At 51.5% G+C, this 17,876-nt stretch overlaps 2 protein-coding genes across 5 annotated transcripts in view; one reads left to right on the forward strand and one right to left on the reverse strand.

Annotated features, from left to right (window-relative positions):
• Positions 1-3,703: 3,703 nt before the first annotated feature.
• LOC103542868 (serine protease 40-like) lies at positions 3,704-12,357 on the reverse strand. Of its 2 annotated transcripts, XM_008509797.2 has the most exons (5): positions 12,014-12,313; positions 11,049-11,211; positions 8,828-9,102; positions 7,108-7,268; positions 3,704-4,171 (listed from the first exon to the last, which is right to left on the reverse strand). In XM_008509797.2, the coding sequence occupies exons 1-5, from the start codon at positions 12,135-12,137 to the stop codon at positions 3,857-3,859; spliced, it is 1,038 nt and encodes a 345-aa protein (XP_008508019.1). In that variant the 5' UTR covers positions 12,138-12,313; the 3' UTR covers positions 3,704-3,856. The 2 variants fall into 2 exon arrangements, with proteins under 2 accessions (XP_008508019.1, XP_070437029.1); XM_070580928.1 differs by lacking the exon at positions 11,049-11,211 and having other exon boundaries at positions 12,014-12,357.
• The window catches only part of AMER3 (APC membrane recruitment protein 3), a 71,674-nt gene continuing 65,992 nt past the window's right edge, over positions 12,195-17,876 (forward strand). For 2 of the 3 annotated variants that reach the window (XM_070580919.1, XM_070580926.1), the window contains exons 1-2: positions 12,195-12,323; positions 12,932-13,041. The gene's annotated coding sequence lies outside the window, so the exon portion shown is untranslated. Of the gene's footprint in view, positions 12,476-12,931; positions 13,042-17,876 lie in introns of all 3 variants that reach the window. The other variant, XM_070580921.1, reaches the window with a different exon arrangement.

Consider the following 17,876-nt stretch of genomic DNA (forward strand, 5'->3'; position numbering starts at 1 on the left):
TGTAATTTCTTTTTTTAGGAGGACAGTCGATCGGAATAATCTAGCCCGCCTGTAGCAGTGATCTCCCGTTGGCCCTCCGCTCGTACTCTCCCGCTGCTCCGTGGGATGGGGTGGGCAGCGGGAGGCATCAGCAGGTTCCTGTGCCCTCTGGCTGCACTTGGGTTCAGCCAGTGGGGAGCCTCAGCTGAAGTTCTGAGGAGGCATAGAGCAGTCAGGGTGTTTATCCCCATGAAACCCTTTTTGTGAGGTTTCCTTGCTGGCTATGTCCCCTAACTGCAGGTCCCCGCTCCTCTCAAGGCAGCCCCTCTCCGAGGCTCTTGCACCCTGTCCCTTAGGGCCCAGGGGTGGCAAACACTCTGCTCCTGCTGCTGGTACAGGCTCCTGCATTGGACCTGCTCTTTCCCTTACACTCCAACCATATGTTTGCAGTTAGTTCTTTTGTAAATAAACACTCCACAAATCATCCTACTGTAAGTGTGCCAGCTCCGTACTTTGTGATGTCCATGCAAAGTAATGATTGCATTCTTCTTTCATTTCTGTTGATCCTGTTATTCACCCATCTACTGTGAGTTCAACTAATAGTTCAACTATTATATTTTTCATATGGAATATTTTGACTTGCTCGTTTTCTGTGGTTTCTTTTCTTGGATCTTATTACTAATAATATTTTCCTATATCCATAAGGATTTTCATATGTGCTCATTAAAATTTTTAGTCTATCTCTTTCAATAACTCTATTTCAAATCACATATAATGTCCAGTCTGTTGTATTTCTTGTGTGACAATCACACTGCTCAGGAATGTGGCTGTTCTGGCATTTGTGTTCATATTCCCCAGTGGTTAGCTACCATCCTGTCACTCTGTGTGATGTTCTGCACTGGAGAAGGGCTGAAGTCCTGAGAAGTTCAAGGGGGAGCGGGATGGCCCCAGAGCGGATTCTTTAGCCCTGAAGAGCCAATTCTTCACTTCTTCTCCATACGGCCACCCACAAGGCAATTCCCATAGTTGGGGCTTCAATTTTAAAGCTTTAGAAGACATCACACTGGAAGGACCAAGTCTCCCCAGGCAGTAACACCTTGCCCTTGGGGGTAGAAGCAGAGGCATGGAGGGCACTGCTCAAAGGTGGCTGGTGAGACCTACACATGGCCACGCTGCAACACACTGGCACCCGAGAAGGATTAGGCAGCATTTACCACGAGGCTGCGGGTGGCGAGAGGCAAGAGCCGAACACGTGAGAGCTGCAGGCACATCCTCTCCTTGCCCTCCCTCTCCCCCAGCCACAGGCTATGCAAGAGAACCTGCGGTTCTCCAGGATTTCCTCACTGATTCTGGTTTCTGAGATCCATATCTTCTTTCATCTCCCCAGCTCACCCAAGGTTGATTTTGGGGTGCAAACCAGAAGCCCACTGGGAGCTCCTAGGGGCGGATCTGTTGAAACCCACTACAGACGCCACTCCCAGCCTGTCCCCCAGTCCCACACTCACTGGCCCTGCAGATCTGCTCTCTACCCTGACCTCGGTCTTGCTATTTGATATCTTTCCTTGCCACTGACCAGAGGGAATTGTGGGTCACACTTGGGACAGGTCAGCCCAAGCCTCTCAAAGGTAGCCCAAGAGAGGAGGTTGGACAGGGTCTAAGGTGTCTGGGTGTGGCCTCACCAAAGGGAAGGACAAAGACCTCTCAGCTCTCTTAAGAGATCTAAGTTGAAATCCATATTCTACTGTTTACTAACCGTGTGACCTCAGATGAGTTGTGTGACCACGTTAGGCCTCAGGTTCAGATCTGTGAAAACAGATCCAACCTGGATAATGATGCTGAGCACTGAGTGTGGTTCCAGATAACAGGGAAATGGGCGGGGGTTGAGCTGTGATTTGGCAGATCTGCAGAGTGGACTGGAAATGTATGTGCCTCTACTGAGTTATGGGGGCCCCAGGAACTTCTGGAAGGGCAAATAGTCCTGTCCCTTCATGCTCCACACAGAAACATGGCTGTGGATAGGCAAAGCAGAAGTCACCATGGGAGAAAATCCAGCACAGCCAGCATGAGGCCACCATGGGCTGAAGAAGAGTGGCAGTTCTGGGGACAGCGGGTGGCCACTGCTCCAAATCTGAACTGACCAAGTGTGGCCTCCCACCTCTGGGCCCAGCAGCCCTGCTGCAGAGCCCACAGTTGAGGCTGCTACCAGGAGAGGGAAGGCTTTTCTTCTCACTTCCGGACACTGCTGAGCTGGGGAGGAGATCTCTGCACGAGTGGCAGAGGGCATAGAGCCAGCAAGGTTCTGGTGACTGCATGCACGTGGCTTCACCTGTTCTCACCTGCTGGTGAGAGTCTGGGCTATTTGGGTGACAACAGGATTGTAAAGAATTTGTACAGGACACCTGATGGTGGACACAGTGGACCTGCAATGACTAGAAGCTGCTCTCTGATGATCAAAGGTTTGAAACTGGGGGCCAACTTGTTTTAACTGTCCTCAGTTAGTAGTCTGTTTGCAAAAGTAGTTAGATAGATACTGAATTACTAAAGCACACCTATAGATAACATCTCTGCTGCCTGGGTCACCATGGTAACGGGTAGAGTGCTTAAGTTTTTCAGGAACTGAAAGTAAACTCTTTGTCCCATTCAGGCTGGTTGAGACCACCAACTCATCATGCATGGATGACTGATAAGTGGCCTCCTGATGTCAGGGAGCTAAAAACTCCACCCTCAGATCATGGTGATGCTGCCATTCTGTGAATATGTGTCCTGTGAAGAGCCATGGAGTCTGACTACACTTGTGCAGATCAACAATTACCTCACCTCTCCTCACCTCCAATCATCTATCCCCACACTTAAGATCACCCTGCCCCTCTACCCCATAAATATGTCTAATCCCCATGTTTTGGGGAGGCAGATTTGAGACTTGTTATCCCATCTCCTCACTTGGCTGCCTTGTGAATAAACCCTTTCTCTTTGCAAACTCATCATCTCGTTTATTGGCATAATCATGCAGCGGGCAAAATGAACCTGATGCGGTAACAGGTGCAGATGGACCTGTGCAGGTGGTGGAGAGGACTTTCTGAGAGTTCTGCTGACTAGCGGAGATTCAGTGACCCAGACATATTTGCAGGAGGCAGCTCAGGACATGGCTTATGGGCTCAGTGCTGGGCCAGCAAACCTGGGGTGAACCAAGCCTCAACCACTGCAGGCCATGACAAGTCCACAGGGGGTGGTGGGCCCTGGAGACCGGGAAAGGATAGGGCTGTGGGTACAGGAGGTATAGGCTAAGAGCTGACCTCTGGAACAGAGCTCTGAGGACCACTGACCTAAGACTCTGGACCTCAGCCTGATGGACAGGGTCCTTCGCAGTCTACTTCAAATAGAACCTGTCAAGCAGAGGCTCTGTGACCTGTAGCCCTGAGAGATCCTTTTTCATCCCCAGCTCAGGACAAATCATTCATCTCCAGGAGGACCCCGTGCCCATTGCACTGGCGATCAGCACCCCGCTGGCCCTAGAGCTTGCTACTTCCTCCTTGGGCTGAGGCTCTGGCCCCTGAGCTGTGCTGGCTCTTTTGGAAGACTGAGGAGAGTGACTCAGCTCCAGTTAGCCAGCCAGCCCCTCGGTGTCCCTGTCCTTCCCACCCCAGCCCAGGGAGAAGGGAGACCTCCTGAAGTGAGGGCAGAAGTGGAGGGTTGCTCTGATGGGTCAGAAACAGGAGCAAGAAGCTTCTTTGATTATTTTTATTTTTTCAGGCCTGGAGCAGGGCTCAGATGGACAGGAGGGTGCAGAGATGGACACATTTAGGGAGAGCGCAGAACCCACTGGCGCTAATGCACAGAGGTTTGTTGGGGGAGGGCCGGGAAGGCACCATGGAGTCTGTCACAGAATCCTGAGGCACAGCCACCATAGGAGGAAGGTCTGTGAAGACACAAGGATGACGCAGGTCCTGTGCTTGTGGGCAGTGCCCAGAGAAACAGAGTTACCCAAAGCAGGAGGTGGTTCCTCAGGAGGAGCAATACTAGGGTCGGGACTGGGCGAGGAGCTCTGCTTCTCTCTGATCCAGTTGGCGAAATAGCTGACTTTGGAGAAGACGCTGGGGCCCACAGGATCATTGCACGGTGCGCTGAAGCTGGACAGCCCCATCAGAAACCAGGTGTTGTTGAGGAAGCAGACCAGGGGGCCCCCAGAATCTCCCTGAAGAAAGAGAGGGCATGAGTTTTGGGGACCAGGATAGAAGGGCACACATCGTTTGGGCAGTATGAAGAGATTGCCCTTGTCCCCCTCCAGAGTGGAGCTTAGGAGGCCTCATGTCAAGGTGGGGTTGCAAGTGAGCTGTTCTCATCAGAATCACCTGGGTGATTTGAAAAGTCCAGCCACAGCATCCCCCTGGAGACCTCTTGGATCAAAATCTCAAGGGTGAGGCCCCGGAGTCCATTTCACAAAGCTCCAAAGGGGACCCTGAGCAGCCTTCCAGACTGGCAGTCTTAGACTTACAAGAATACACAGTAGGACCCCAGGCATGGGATGCCAGCCTTCTGCCCTCCCACCCCCATGTGGGAGAAGGCACCACCTGAGGTCGCACAGGGCAGCTGTGGCAGGTGTGGAGGTCTGGCCTGCAGGCCTCCGGCTAAATCCTTAGCCCAGTATTGCATCCTACCTGGGCCTTTGTTTTTGACCTACTAAGGTCTCTAGTTTTTCCTCAGTTTCTTGGTTGAGCTTGTTTAAAAATGCCAAGCTCAGAGGAAAAGAGGTGATACCTGTTCCCAGGTTGGGGTGGGGTGGTTGGAAATGCAGGGATGCCCAAGGGGCTCCCAGGAGAATGCTGGGGACTTTGAGAGCAGGACTCTAAGGCAAGAAGGCACCTGCCACCATGGAGCTTAATGCTTCTGTCTCATAGACCAAAAAGTGGGGATCAAGGGAACACGGGACCCCTCCAGCCTTCTGCTGAAAAACATGATTAAGCACCCTCTGTGTGCAAGAGACACTGAGGTGACACACAACACAGATAATTCATCACACGTGTCTGTAGATGTGAGAAGCAGAACAGAGGCGCCCAGGGGATAGGAAATAACTGGGAAGAGCTGCTCTAACTGGGCTGTCAGAGAGCTTCTCTGAGCCAAGACAGGAGGGATGAGCAAGCCTGACTCTGGAAGATGCAGGCAGAGGTGGCCAGCATGCTGGCATGAGTGAGCTGGAGGATTGGCAAGGCCAGTCCTCAGCCCCCATAAGCTGGCGGGGGGAGGGGGGGAGGAACGCTGAACGACACTCAGCAGGGAAGTGATGTGATATGATACAGATTCCAAAAGGATGGCAGGATGGTCTGGGGCTGGTGGAGCACAGCCAAGCACAGTGCACTAGCTAATCAGGGAGACCAATCAGGACACGAGCGCAGCAGAAGGTATGACAAGGACAGACAAAAAATGGTGAGACAGGATTTGCCATATCTGACCCCTTCTCTCCATCTAAGGAAAAAGCAAATGAAGCCAGAAAAGCAGGATGAGTGCTGACTGGTGGGTCCTTGGTCGGAAAGAGGAGGAAGAGAGCAGGAGACACGGGACGGGCAGCCCTCAGAGTCTGCTGGAAGCTGTGCAGGGTGCACTGCTGAGCGTTGAGTGAGAGGAGGTCTGAGTGAGACCAGCAGGCCTGGGGAGACCCAGGCCTTTGGTTATCGTGGTGACTGTGCTCTGGAGTGGGCTGAGGCAAGACAGAAGTGAGGAGGCAAGAAAGAACAAGTGCAGATGCCCCTGGGCAAACACTGCTAGGAAGGCAGGCTGAGAATCAGAGCAGTGGGCAGGGTTCTGGGAGGAGAAAAGGTGTGTGTGGGTGTTTTAAGAGGGGGCGTCACAGCAGTATGTCTCTGAGCTGTTGGGAGATGGTCAAGGAGAGAGAGAAAGAGCTAGAAAGAGAGCTAGATGAGGGAGGGGAGGGAGGGGAGGGTGTAGGGGGAAGCCTGTGGGGCCACAGCGCCAGGGCGGGCACGGCTCCTCTAGGTCTCACCACGGTCACGCCGCCTCGCCTCGGGCTACCCACTTCCCTCTCTGGGCCTGTTTCCCCACTATGAAACAGAGGGTTATACAGAGTGGAAGAAGTCATTCAGAATACGTATATCCCATAATGCACCTATAGCCTACCATTCAATATGAAAGACAGACAATCCCATAGAAATCTTGGCAAAAAACTTGAAGAGATACTTTACAAAAAAGGAAATACACATATGAAAAAGCACTTATCTTCATTATTCACTAGAGAAATGCAAATTAAAAATCACACGCAATGGTTAAAAAGAAAATGGTGGACAACACGAAGCCCCCTGGAGCAACGTGGAGCGGTCTGCCCTTGCGCCCTCTGCTGGTGGAAGCGCGGACGGGCACCCGCAGGTGTGAGGCGGCTGGCTGAAATCTATGAGAGATGAACCTGTGCACATCTGATGGCGCAGTAATTCTACTCCCAAGCTTATACCCAACCGAAACCGGAGCCCATGTGCACTAAGCCCACACGCTGGAGTGTTCACGGCAATGCTATTTGTAATGGTCTCAAGTGGAAACTATCCAAATGCCGCCAACACTAGAATGGATAAGTAAAATTACAGCACATTCCCACAAGGAAATACTGTCCAGCAATAAGATAGACAATATGAACTACACACAAGATGGGTAAATCCCACAAACATAACATTGACTGAGAGAGATGGACAACAGTGCAGCCTGTGTGACTCCGTTTATCTAAAGCCCGACCCGACCCACAGAGCTCAGAAGCCAGGGCAGGGCTATTCTCGGGTAGTCAGTGACAGGAGGGAGGTATGAGGAGGACCCTTTGGGTGCTGGGGAGGTGAGTGAGTCAATTTCTAAAAATGCATCAAACAGTACATTTGTAAATTTGGTCCTTTTCTATGTATGTTATGCTTCAACACAGTTTTTTAAAAGATATGAAGACAATGAATGGAATGGACTAGTACTCTTTGGGGGCTTCTGCCCCTCGGCTCTGACATTCAGGCTGGGGTGGGCTTAGGAAGAGGAAGTCAAGGGCTGGGGCAGGGTCTAGAGAAGACACAGAGGGAGAGAGGACAGATGTCACAGGAGAAGAGAGGCAGCCTGATCTCCAACGGGAGAGATGGAGCCGCTCTCACTTACTCGGCAGACGGACTTTCCTTTCATCAAGTCCCCAGCGCATATCATATCCTCCTGTACAGGCCGTTGACCGGAGTTTGGATCCGCCAAAAGCATATTACAGGCGTCGTTGTTCATGATACCCAATTCTGCCTGTTGCAGTTGGCGGGGCGAATGCAGTACAGCTGCAGGGAGCAGGTGGTGGTCAGACGTGGGGTGGAGCTGGGAGAGAAGCTCGCTCCCCCTCTAACCTGCCTGCTAGTGGGGATGCTACTAATTCTAGCTAGCAGGATTGGGGAAGCCTCTCAGAGGACTTGCAAAGATGAGGGGAAAAGATGTTCAGGGCAGACAAGACAGCAAAGGTGAAGGCCTGCAGTGAAGGGACCAGGAGGGAGGTCATTGTAGCTGCAGTGAGGTGAGAGTAGGAGGTGACGAAAAGGAGGCAAAGTCCTAACAGGTCCAGAGCCAGCAGGGCCTCCTCACCAGGACATGGAGTTTGGGTTTCATTCTAAGCACAATGGGAAACCACTGGAGGGTCTACTTACATTTTAAAAACAATTAATCTGGCTATGTGGAAATAGAAGTAGAGGCACAGAGGGTGGAAGCTGGGAGTCCTGGCTTGGCCAACGTGTAGCACTGATGTACCTAATGAACGCCAGGTGGAGACAGGTACCATGACAAGAAGGACATGGCCCTGCCTCAAGGAGCAACTGGTCTGTAGGCACTTTCTATGTGGACTCTATCTCCAGATATCGCTCACAGGTCTGACCTGGTGTCCCCACACAGCAGCACAGTGTTACGGTGACAGCTGACTACTATGGAGTGCCTGCCCTGAACGGCCCTCATATGACCTCGGGGGCAGCTCAGGCCCAGCAGCCGCAGGCAGGGGAGGGTGTGGACGAGTCTCTCATTGACTTCAGCTGCTCCCTTTCCTGGTGGGTGCTACAGCCCATGACTTCCCCTCCTGCTCCAGCTCCTACACTCTGACCCATCCTGGGGAATTCTCCTTGCTTTGCCAGTGGTTCTTAATGAATGACAGTCCATCCCAGGAGACTGTCTTTAGAAATGTTGGACAGTTGGCTGTTCTCATGACCAGGCAGTGTGACTGACGTTTAGAGGCCAGGAGCTGGGATGCTGGCACTGGCCTGTCCATGGAGACACTCTGCCAGGTCAGGATCCTATAAGTCATGCCAAAGTTCATTCTACTCTTTTCACTCAAAGTTGTATTTTCCTAAATCACAAGCATTCACCCTTGTACAAAAATCTTTGCCCAAAATTTCTGCTCTCTCAGTCTAAAAATATACTAGCCCAGGAAACTGGCAGAACAGGCAGGTTTTTCTTGATTTAAGGGATGAACGAAGTGAGGTTCACAGAGGTAAACCTTAAGCCATAAACGCCCCAACTTCACCTCCCAGGCCAGAGAGCAGGCCTGCCTTCATTCCTTCCTGCAACCCCGCAGACCTTCCGTGGCACTGCAAGCTGTCAAGAGGTGCTGGATGAAGCCCTGGAGGGGGCTGACCCAAGCAGGACTTGCGAGTCAGGGAAGAATCCTGTCTGTCTGGGAATCAGAGAGCCAAGGTTCCTGATTCCAAAAGTTAGAGATGCTCAGACTTTCTGAACCATGGACTGAAGGAAACTTGAAGCTAAGAAGGACACGCTTTCAGGGATGGAAGGGCCCGCAGTGGTCACTGCACCACCCCGCTCCTTGGCCCTTGCCCTCCTCACCCGCCCCTCCCCTGCTCACTGTCCTCGGTGATCATCCCCCAGCCAGTAGCCCAGCAGGAGGAATGGGCAGGCACCGTCATGTTAGCCCCTGGGAGGCAGACAGGGAGGACGTGGGAAGTAAACTTTGCAGGCCGATGCAGTTGCAACAGGGTGATGTCCCTCGACATGAAGTACTTCTTGTTAAAGTCATTGTGGACGAAGAGTCGATACACTGTCATCATCATGCTGTGCTCGGTGGGCTTTTCTAGCTTGTGGTATCCTAGCAGGACCCGATAGTCCTCTGCTTGATGGGACCTGTTGTGGGGAGGCTGCGTTATCACCCACTTTCTCTGAGTCCTGAGCCAGCACCCTCACACTGACTGCCTGCCCCCTCCCCCCGCCCCCAGTAAGCAACGAGACCCCACCGTTATTCCAGAGGTTTCTCTTTCCTCCCTTACTAATATTCTCTTCAGGGGTTTGATTGCTGCCCATAGCATCAGGACATCGGTCCTTTGAAAGTTTCTGATGCCTTCCCAGCATGCCCCAGAATCAAAGGAGCAGAGAATCTTCATGCTGGAATGAAACACTGGGGACACAGCAAAGTGTACCCCTTCATTTTACAGGGAGGAGACGCGGCTTATTCCCAGCTCTGACCAGAACCCTTGGAAGGTCCCACAGCCTGGAGTGATTCTCAAAGACCCCATTTCCCAGCTCAGAATGATCCATCCCTCTCCTTGCCAGTCCTCACACGCTTACTCCTCTGAGAGGTGGTCCCCATCTGGTGACTGGTACTGAACAGGTCTTTGAGCAGCAAATAGAGCAGTACGTGGAACTGGACTTCTTGTTTCTGGGACACGAACAACTTTCCGACTCACACGTCCTGCTTGTGCTGTCCCCTACCAGACTCCACATGCTCAAGTCCTTCTCCCATAGGCCTCTCCAGCTCCAGTCCCTCCTCTGATGGGACCTGTGGCACCTCCCCTGACGCTGGCTCAGGGTCTACACTCTCGCACAATCTGGCCACTCTGTCTTGCACCACAGTACCCCCAGTGTCTCTTTCCTGATAGGACAAAAGCTTCAAGGTGGGTCTTGCATCTCCACATCCCCACAGGGGGCCTCACATGGGGCCTGGCACCCATGGGTGCTGAATAAATGAATAGAACCCAGTGGGGTATCAATGCCAGCTGATGCTCGCAGCTCTGGCCTCCAGACTTGGAGTGTGGCATTCTCTCTACACACTCTAGGCACGAGTAAGCCCAGGACGCACCTCAACAGCGGCCTACTCCCTGGAGCGTCTGAACCCCGTCCCCCAGCACCAAGGCTGTTTGCTCTCGCCTCACTCTGGCCTGTGGGCATAGTGTGGACCATAACTCCTCTTAGACACACAGTTCTACAGAAGTGACAGGAAGAGTCAGGTGCTGGTTAGACATGCAGAGTCCCAGGATACCTCCAGAGAGGAACATACTGGAGTGTGCAGGTGGTCAGGATCCAGGGAAGCCTCTGACAGTTGTGCTGGAAATGGCCTTCGGACAGCCTGGTTGGCAGGGGCAAAGTGCTTGTCCACACCAGGCCCTGACTGATGCTCCCCAGCCCTGGGAAGCGGGGACCCTGTGTCTATCACTCTGACTGACAGACTGAAGCCTGTACCGAGCACGTGGCCAGGGACACTGCACTACCATTTGCACAAGAGGAAACCGAGGCCCACTGCGATCCTGTGGACTGTCCAGAGCTGGGCAAGAGGCAGAAACCAGAGTGCACCTTGAGTGGGAACAGGATTTAGATTCCTGAGGCTTAGGGAAGATAAGGAGTGGGCTGGAGCAGTTACTTTGGAACTAAAGTCCGCTTTCCAGTATTTACTGATCATCACAATTAGAGTTCATTTCCACTTCGCTGTTTAAAAGTACCATAAAATGGCTGAGACAATCACACCATCTTGGTAAGTATTACCAAAGTGTGAGGAGGGGGCAGGACAGGTGCATCCCCAGAGGGAGCGATGAAATAAATGGCCTCTGTCCTAGGAGATGTGAGTCAGATATTCAGGAGACTGGAGACAGGTGGTGAGCAGGGGGCAGTCCAGGTAGAGGGGACTGCTGAGGCAAAGGCAGGGGCAACAGCACACACAGAGACACCTGGTGGCAGCAAGCCATCCCAGAACAAAGCCCAGGAAAGAAGCCTAGGACACCCCTCACCTCCTCTGTCCTGTCCACCTTGTGCTCCCTCCCCCAGCCCTCCCCAGCAGCTGGGCCATGGGGGAGATGCACCTTTGGAAGCAGTGGGCAGCAGAGATCACCCATTGGGCATCAAAGAGGGAGGCCCCACAGATGTGCTGGCCACGGAAGAGCAGGCTGGCCTGCCACGGCCACCGCTCGTCAGGGGCGTCCTCGCCATGGTAGATCTTCCCAGTGACTCCAGGCTGCCCGCACACTGTGGAGACAAGCCCAGCCGTGAGGCACCCGCATTGCAGACGCCAGCCCTGGTGCCTCCAAATGTCAGCATCAACAGGACCCAGGGCCACCACAGCCCCTCCTCCCACTTCACAGCTGGGGAATCTAAGGCCCAGGGTGAGGGGGGTGGCCCACATGACAAAGGGTCCCCAGCTTTGCTAATGACAGCAGTGCAAAGGGAGCCGCCCATGGGTCTGGAGGGGCGGCAGCTGTGGAGGGGCAGGACAGCACACGGGGCAGAGGCCCCAGCTGGAGGTAGTGCTCCCAGACACTTCCCCAGACCTTCTTTCCCGGAACTGGCACACTAGTGTTTGAGGTCCCAGAAACTGAGGGCGCAAAGAGGAACGCTACTTGCTCAGGGCCACTGATGATTAAGTGGTTGCACCCTTCCCACCTTAGCCCCCTATTCTAGGGAGACTGAGGCCAAATGGAACACACTCTGCCTCACAATTCCCCTTCTGAAGTAGTACTTCCCCATTCTTAAAATGAAGAGGGTGTGGGGGCCGGCAGGGCCAGGCCCCCGGGGACAGTGTGGGACCTTGGCCCTTGGACTGAGGAAGCTTGAGCTCCAGAGGCAAAGAGGCGGCCCGGAAGAGGAGGCGCCCTGGTCTCCTTGGCCTCGGCTCTCCCTGCCCCCACCTCCCATGCCTCCCGGGGACTCAGGGACTCCAAAGCTGGACCGGCCACATAGAGGTCCTCTTGCCTGCTGTGGAGGGTGGCGTGAGGGGAGAACACAAGAGAGGCGGGCGACTTGCTCCCTTCACTCGGGTCCACCCACTCACCGCTCGTAGTGTTCGTGGGTGACTGAGCGCACAGCAGCTGTAGGTGCCCCCAGAGCAGGGCCCCGGTCAGAGCGCAGGCTCCCCGCCATCCTGCGCCTGAGCCAGGAACCCTGGCGCTCGCCATCCGGCCGGTCCGCGTCCGGGATGAGCGGACAGCGCGGCGCGTGGCCGCCCGGAGGCTGACGGGCAACTGCCTCTTTCCGTGGGGAACTGCCCCCGACCTGGGCCAGGGCCCCAGCCTGCATCCCACGCGGGTAGCTGGAGAAGGCAGCGTACCACGTGCGCCCGGAGCCCAGAGCCGGAGCCTCAGGTCCGTGGAAGGCAGTCATAACCGGGAAGCCCCAGGCTGATGGGGGAAGCAGAGGGCACATAGGGTCCCTCGGTCCGGGGGGCCTCAGTTTGATGGCAGAGACATCAGGGCAGTTACGGCGTATGCCCAGGAATATACACTAATGGTCAAAGGTCAGATGCGTATATAATGTTACCAAATATTTCCAACTTGCTTTCAAGATCCAGTACACTCATTTAACCCCCTCCCCACCCCCACATGATTAGGTCAGTCCCACCAAGGATAATATCCCCTTCTTAAACTCATTCATGCAACACAGTATGACATAATTGTGGGGTGGATATCTCATCGTACTCTCAGGCCCCTCTCACACTCAGCAGGAGGGAATTATGCAAGGGTGTGGGTCACTGGGGGTTCCAACCTCTGGCCTCTAATGACTCATATCCTTCCCAAATGCAAAATCATTCCCTACATCCCCAGGTTCCCAAGAGTCTCATCCCATGACAATATCAACTCAAAATTCAAAGTCTCATCTGTTGGAGGAGGTCACCTAGAGGATGTCACTGCTGGTTGACCTGTAAGGTGGACCCTGGCAATCAGAGGCTTCTCACCCCCTCCCCTGTCCTTAGAATGTCCACTCTGCCCACTGTTCCCAGAGTGGGAGCTGCTTCAAGGACACAGCCTTGAGAGAGTAATGTGGTGTTGAGACCATCTGGACCGTGTACATGACTGAACCCAGGTAAGGCCTCTGTATAAACTTTTAAGATTCTGGTGGGCAGGTGTGGAAATCTACTCGTCTTGCAGCTGCCCAAGACAAGCCTCATAAGTAAGTTCCCTTGTTTGTTAAACCTGCCACCTACCAATCTGGAGTGGACTGCCTCATTCTTTGGTCTCTCCTTGCCCTCCGTGTAGAGGCCAGTTTGCAAAACAACATCATCATCTAAATCTAAGTATCATTATCTCATCAGCTCAAAGTCTAAAGTCTCATCATCTAAATCTTCCACGTCAGGTAAGGATGACGTTCCCAGCTGCAAGACATTACATACAGCTCTTAAGCACAAGTCTTCCCTGTCTGTGGACTCGAAAACTAAGGAAGCTACTTACCCCAACATTCATTGTATGTTGGGACACATACAATGCTGGGGCATGCATAGGATAACAATTGCAGACATTCCTGTTCAAAAAGGAGAGGGAGGGAAGATGGAAAGTAAAAAGGAGTTACTGGTCCATAAGTCTGTATATCCTACTGGGCAAACTCCATTAGATTTCAAGGCCTGGGGAAAATTCTCTGGGACTCTTGGCTCTGCCCTGTGGACACTTGGTCATCCTTGGTCATTTTTTGAATACTCAATCCTTTTATACTCTCTGAACTGTTTTGTTTGTTTGCTTTTCTTTCCTTCTTCCTTACTTTTCTTGCCCTTTAATGTTTCCTTAACCTCAGCAGGAAATCTTCAAAATCTATGAGAACAATTGTAGTATTCAGAGATTTCCATGAATGGAGTTCTAAATTTTTCTGTATAGGTCATTTAGTCCTAAATTAATTTCTAATTATTATGAATTATGCCTGCAATTATACTTACTATATTTTAAAGAAGAACTTAAAAATCTCGTTCTAAATTCATTTGAAATAATGGAGACATTGTGAAAGTCGTGAAGAAAATGATAATTGCGGACACGTGTTCTTTTTTATGGATGATAGCACACATTTGCACTTGAAAATTTCTCTCAGCTTGCTTCCCACTCGTAGAGGTCATTTTGTGCTTTCATTTTGTCCTTTCTTTGCCCCTGCCAGAACAAGACAGCAGTGTTTCTGTTGACACAAATGTCTCAAGAACTTATGGTCCTTGCATGAATTTCACTAGGTTTCACTCCATTAGACAAAGCCACATCCACAGATATTTTGATGAAATTCCTTCTCTAACTTGGCCTCCTGTTGAGATGTTATGTATGTATCACCACAATGAAAATCTGGGAAAAGAAAAAGCAATATGCAGTGTGCCTCTCCTTAATATAGTCAGAGACATAGAGGAAAATGTTGAGAATTTTGAAGAGAAGCTGGAGGAAGTGGACAGAATGGGGGCGGGGGGCAGAGAAGCATGATGACTGGGTCTCAAAGGTGGCACCCAGTAGTGAAGGCACTGCAGAACCCAAGAGTGGCACCTGGGTGGGAGCCAGGCATACCAGGCGCTGGGTCTGAGGACGAGGGGGCTGCCCACTGAGAAGCTGCAGGAGAAGTGTGTTCAGGGACGCTGGGAGATGAGACGGCCTTTGGAGAGGACAGGGTGCTCAGCATCTGGGCTGCTACTGAGGGTGTTCAGGGGAGGGAATGGCATGTCTGCCACCAGGACAGATGCCTTTCCTGCCTCCCACATGTCATCTTAACAACTATGAGCATTCCCAGTTTGCAGGTGAGGAAACTGAATCAAAGGAAAAGCGAGCCTTACACAGGGAGCACAGGTCCAGGACTCAAGCCCAGGTCTGCTGGCAGTTTGTCCCCCTGTGTCCTGCTCCTGGTCGATCAGAGCCCTAACCATTACCCCACCTGCCCCAACTCCAAGCTGTTTCTAAGGCAGTGCAGAAGACAGCTCATGTTCAGCTTGGGCATGGGCCAGGGCTGCCAGGGAGGCAGGGCTGAGAGAAGCCCGCTCCCCTACACGGGCTCCCTGTGTACATGCCCTCCATGTGACCTGGGGTCACACAGCTCGTCCAGGCATCAGGCCTCAGATGGGACTATGTGCAGTGTTACCTTCCCTTTCCAGAATGAAGGGTACCCCTCCCCGACCTGCATGGTGTCAGAAACAGGAAAATTCTGACAAATGTGTGATTCCTCGTGATAGAACAGTCACACTTCTAGAGAAACAGCGCGTGTGCACATCCAGAGACTTGGTGGAGCCTCCTCATCGCTGCTCTGCTTGTAGTATAGTGGAAATGGCATAATGGCCATCAACAAGCAAAGGGGAAAGTGGTGATGTGCTCAGAGAATGGACTGCTTTGGGGCATCTTCATAGAATGGGCTAGATCTGTGTGGTAACAATGTTGGCCTGCAAGGTGTAATATTGAGTGAAAAATGTAATAGCAGAATAAAATGACAGTACAATACCAAACATGGAAATCAATACTGTATACAGTTTGTGGATCATACATTTGCAGTGAAAGTTCAAAAACATGAACAGGAGGAACACAGAGCGAATTCTGGGTAGGTGCTGCCCTAGGAAGGTAGGGAGGGGATGGACCAGAGGATAGTGACAAAGGAGACTGTTACCATATGTGAAATGTGTTGTTATATGAAAAAACATATTTATCTATAATGTATGTGTGTAATGTATGTGTATAACACATATTTTATAAAAAACATACATTTTATATATATTTATGTATATGTAAAATATTGAAATGTTACATAAAAATGATTGGAAGCAAATATGGTAAAATATGAACATTTGTTAATTCTGGATAGTGGATGCATGAGCATTTGTTAATTTGAATCTCTCTGCACTTTTCAATTTTTCAACATATTTAAAATAGTTCACAGTGATAACAAAAGAACAAAGTGTTGTATATTAATCTTTAAAATTAAATACGTGAACAAAATAAATTCCAAGTGTGAACTAAGTCATAAAGGAAGCAGCAGGCTAACACGATCGAAAGGACTGTGAGCCCACAGAAGGGGGCGGCTCGGGAGCAGCTGGAGGGATGAGCTGGTGGGCCAGGCCAGGAGACGGCCAGGGGTGGGCTGGCAGGGCAGACGTGGGCACGGGTGCTCAAGAGGGCGGCGGGCGGCTGCCATAGGGGAGGAGCAGTCACTGGGCTTCTTCAGCTGGGGCAGCTTTTCAGGGTGCTTTTCCAGGGCTTTTGGAACCTTTGGGAGGCTTCTGGAAGGGGATGGACATGATGGTCCGAAGAGAACTATGAGTATGGATTAAAGAGGCTTTTCAAAGGTGTCACCTGCTTGCTAAAATCCAATGAAATAAAACTTACTCACTACCCCAGTGAGTAAACGAACAAAGAGTTCCTCTGACTACCCTTTGGAGAAAGAGTGATGGACATGCTAGGATGTGGACAGGTGAGATGTCAGTCCACCATGAGGAGCAGGAGGCACTCAGGTGTGATGTGGGCAGTGAGGACCAAACACTGAGGTCTTCCTGCCCCAGCCTCCCGCACCGTCATCCATTTATTCACGCATCCCCAGATTCCCTGGGTAGGCGTGCTGAGCCAGCAGCCACCGTCGGAAGTGGGAACTGGGCATGGATGCAAACAAGACCGACCCTGCACTCAGGGAGCTCAGTGTGGTGGAGAGTCAGGCCAACAACTGAACACAGAGATAGAATAGTAGGGGCTACAGAAACTATCAGAATTTTAGTTTATGTTTCCTCAATATATGTTATTCAATTATAATGCAAATCTGGGTTTAACCAGGAGATGCAGACAACATTGCAACATTCTTTGATATGGATTGAAAATCCGCTAATTCAGAAGATGTCAATATGGTCAAGATCTCTAGGACCTCAAGGAAAGTTCCTGAAAAGCACTGTATCTACCGATGGAAAGGTCAATTCAGGACCCATCTTTGGAGGAGATTTCTCTTCTATAAATCTAAATCTGGCCCGTCACAAAGAGACCTCCTCCTGCTTCCAGGCCTGCTCCAGCCCATCTTCCATCTGCATGTCAGTTCCATCCTTGTAGATGATAAGTCTTGTCTCATCACTGCTGTTTCGGTTGCCTCCCTCCCTCCTTCTTGCCACAACAACATTGCCCACATGCAGGACCTTGGCAGTGCCAGGACCTTGATCCACCCAGCTCTGCTCAAGCTGAGTCTCTCACCTGCCGTTTCCTCCCCCTCTTTTTCAGTTGTTTAAATCCACTGGCCTTAAGGACGAGCCATTTTAATCCTCAGTCTGGCATTTACACGACCCCTCTGTGTGACAGGCACTGGGGGTGAGCCGGTGAACAGGACAGACTCAACTAGGTATAGCAAAGTTAGACGCGACAAACACAGGGAAACACTAAGACAAGTTGTGGTAAACGGTATAAAAGAAATAAAGGGCAATATGTGAGTATAAGACAGAGAACTGTGGTCCATTCTAGGGGTCAGGAGACATTTGCCAGAAGAGTCTTTCTAACTGACATCTGGCTGATATGCAAAGAGGGTAGCAATTTTCCCAGACAGCAGGGGTCATGCATCCTTTAAGGAGTGGAAAGAAGGCAAGGGAGCTGGAGCAGAAGGCTGAGCGGGGAGGGACAAGGGATGGGCTGCACTTGGTCTCATCTATCAGGACAAAGATCTTAGTCTATCTTGAGAGCAATGAGAAACCAGTGGAGAGTTTTATTTAACGTAGGAGCAACATGCTGATGATGTGATGTCACGGTGATGGTGACGTTGGTGAGGAGGAGGAAGATTTTGGTGATAGTGATGACGGTGATGATGGTGATGATGAGGATGGTGAGGAGGTTGATGATGGTGATAGTAATGATGACGTGGTGACAATAACGGTGATGATGTAGATGTGTTGACTGAGATGCTGATGGAAACGGTAATGATGATGAAGAGCCAGTAACAATGTCTACTAGGAAGGC

Source organism: Equus przewalskii, chromosome 17, assembly GCF_037783145.1.
Source record: "Equus przewalskii isolate Varuska chromosome 17, EquPr2, whole genome shotgun sequence".
Lineage (NCBI taxonomy): Eukaryota > Metazoa > Chordata > Mammalia > Perissodactyla > Equidae > Equus > Equus przewalskii.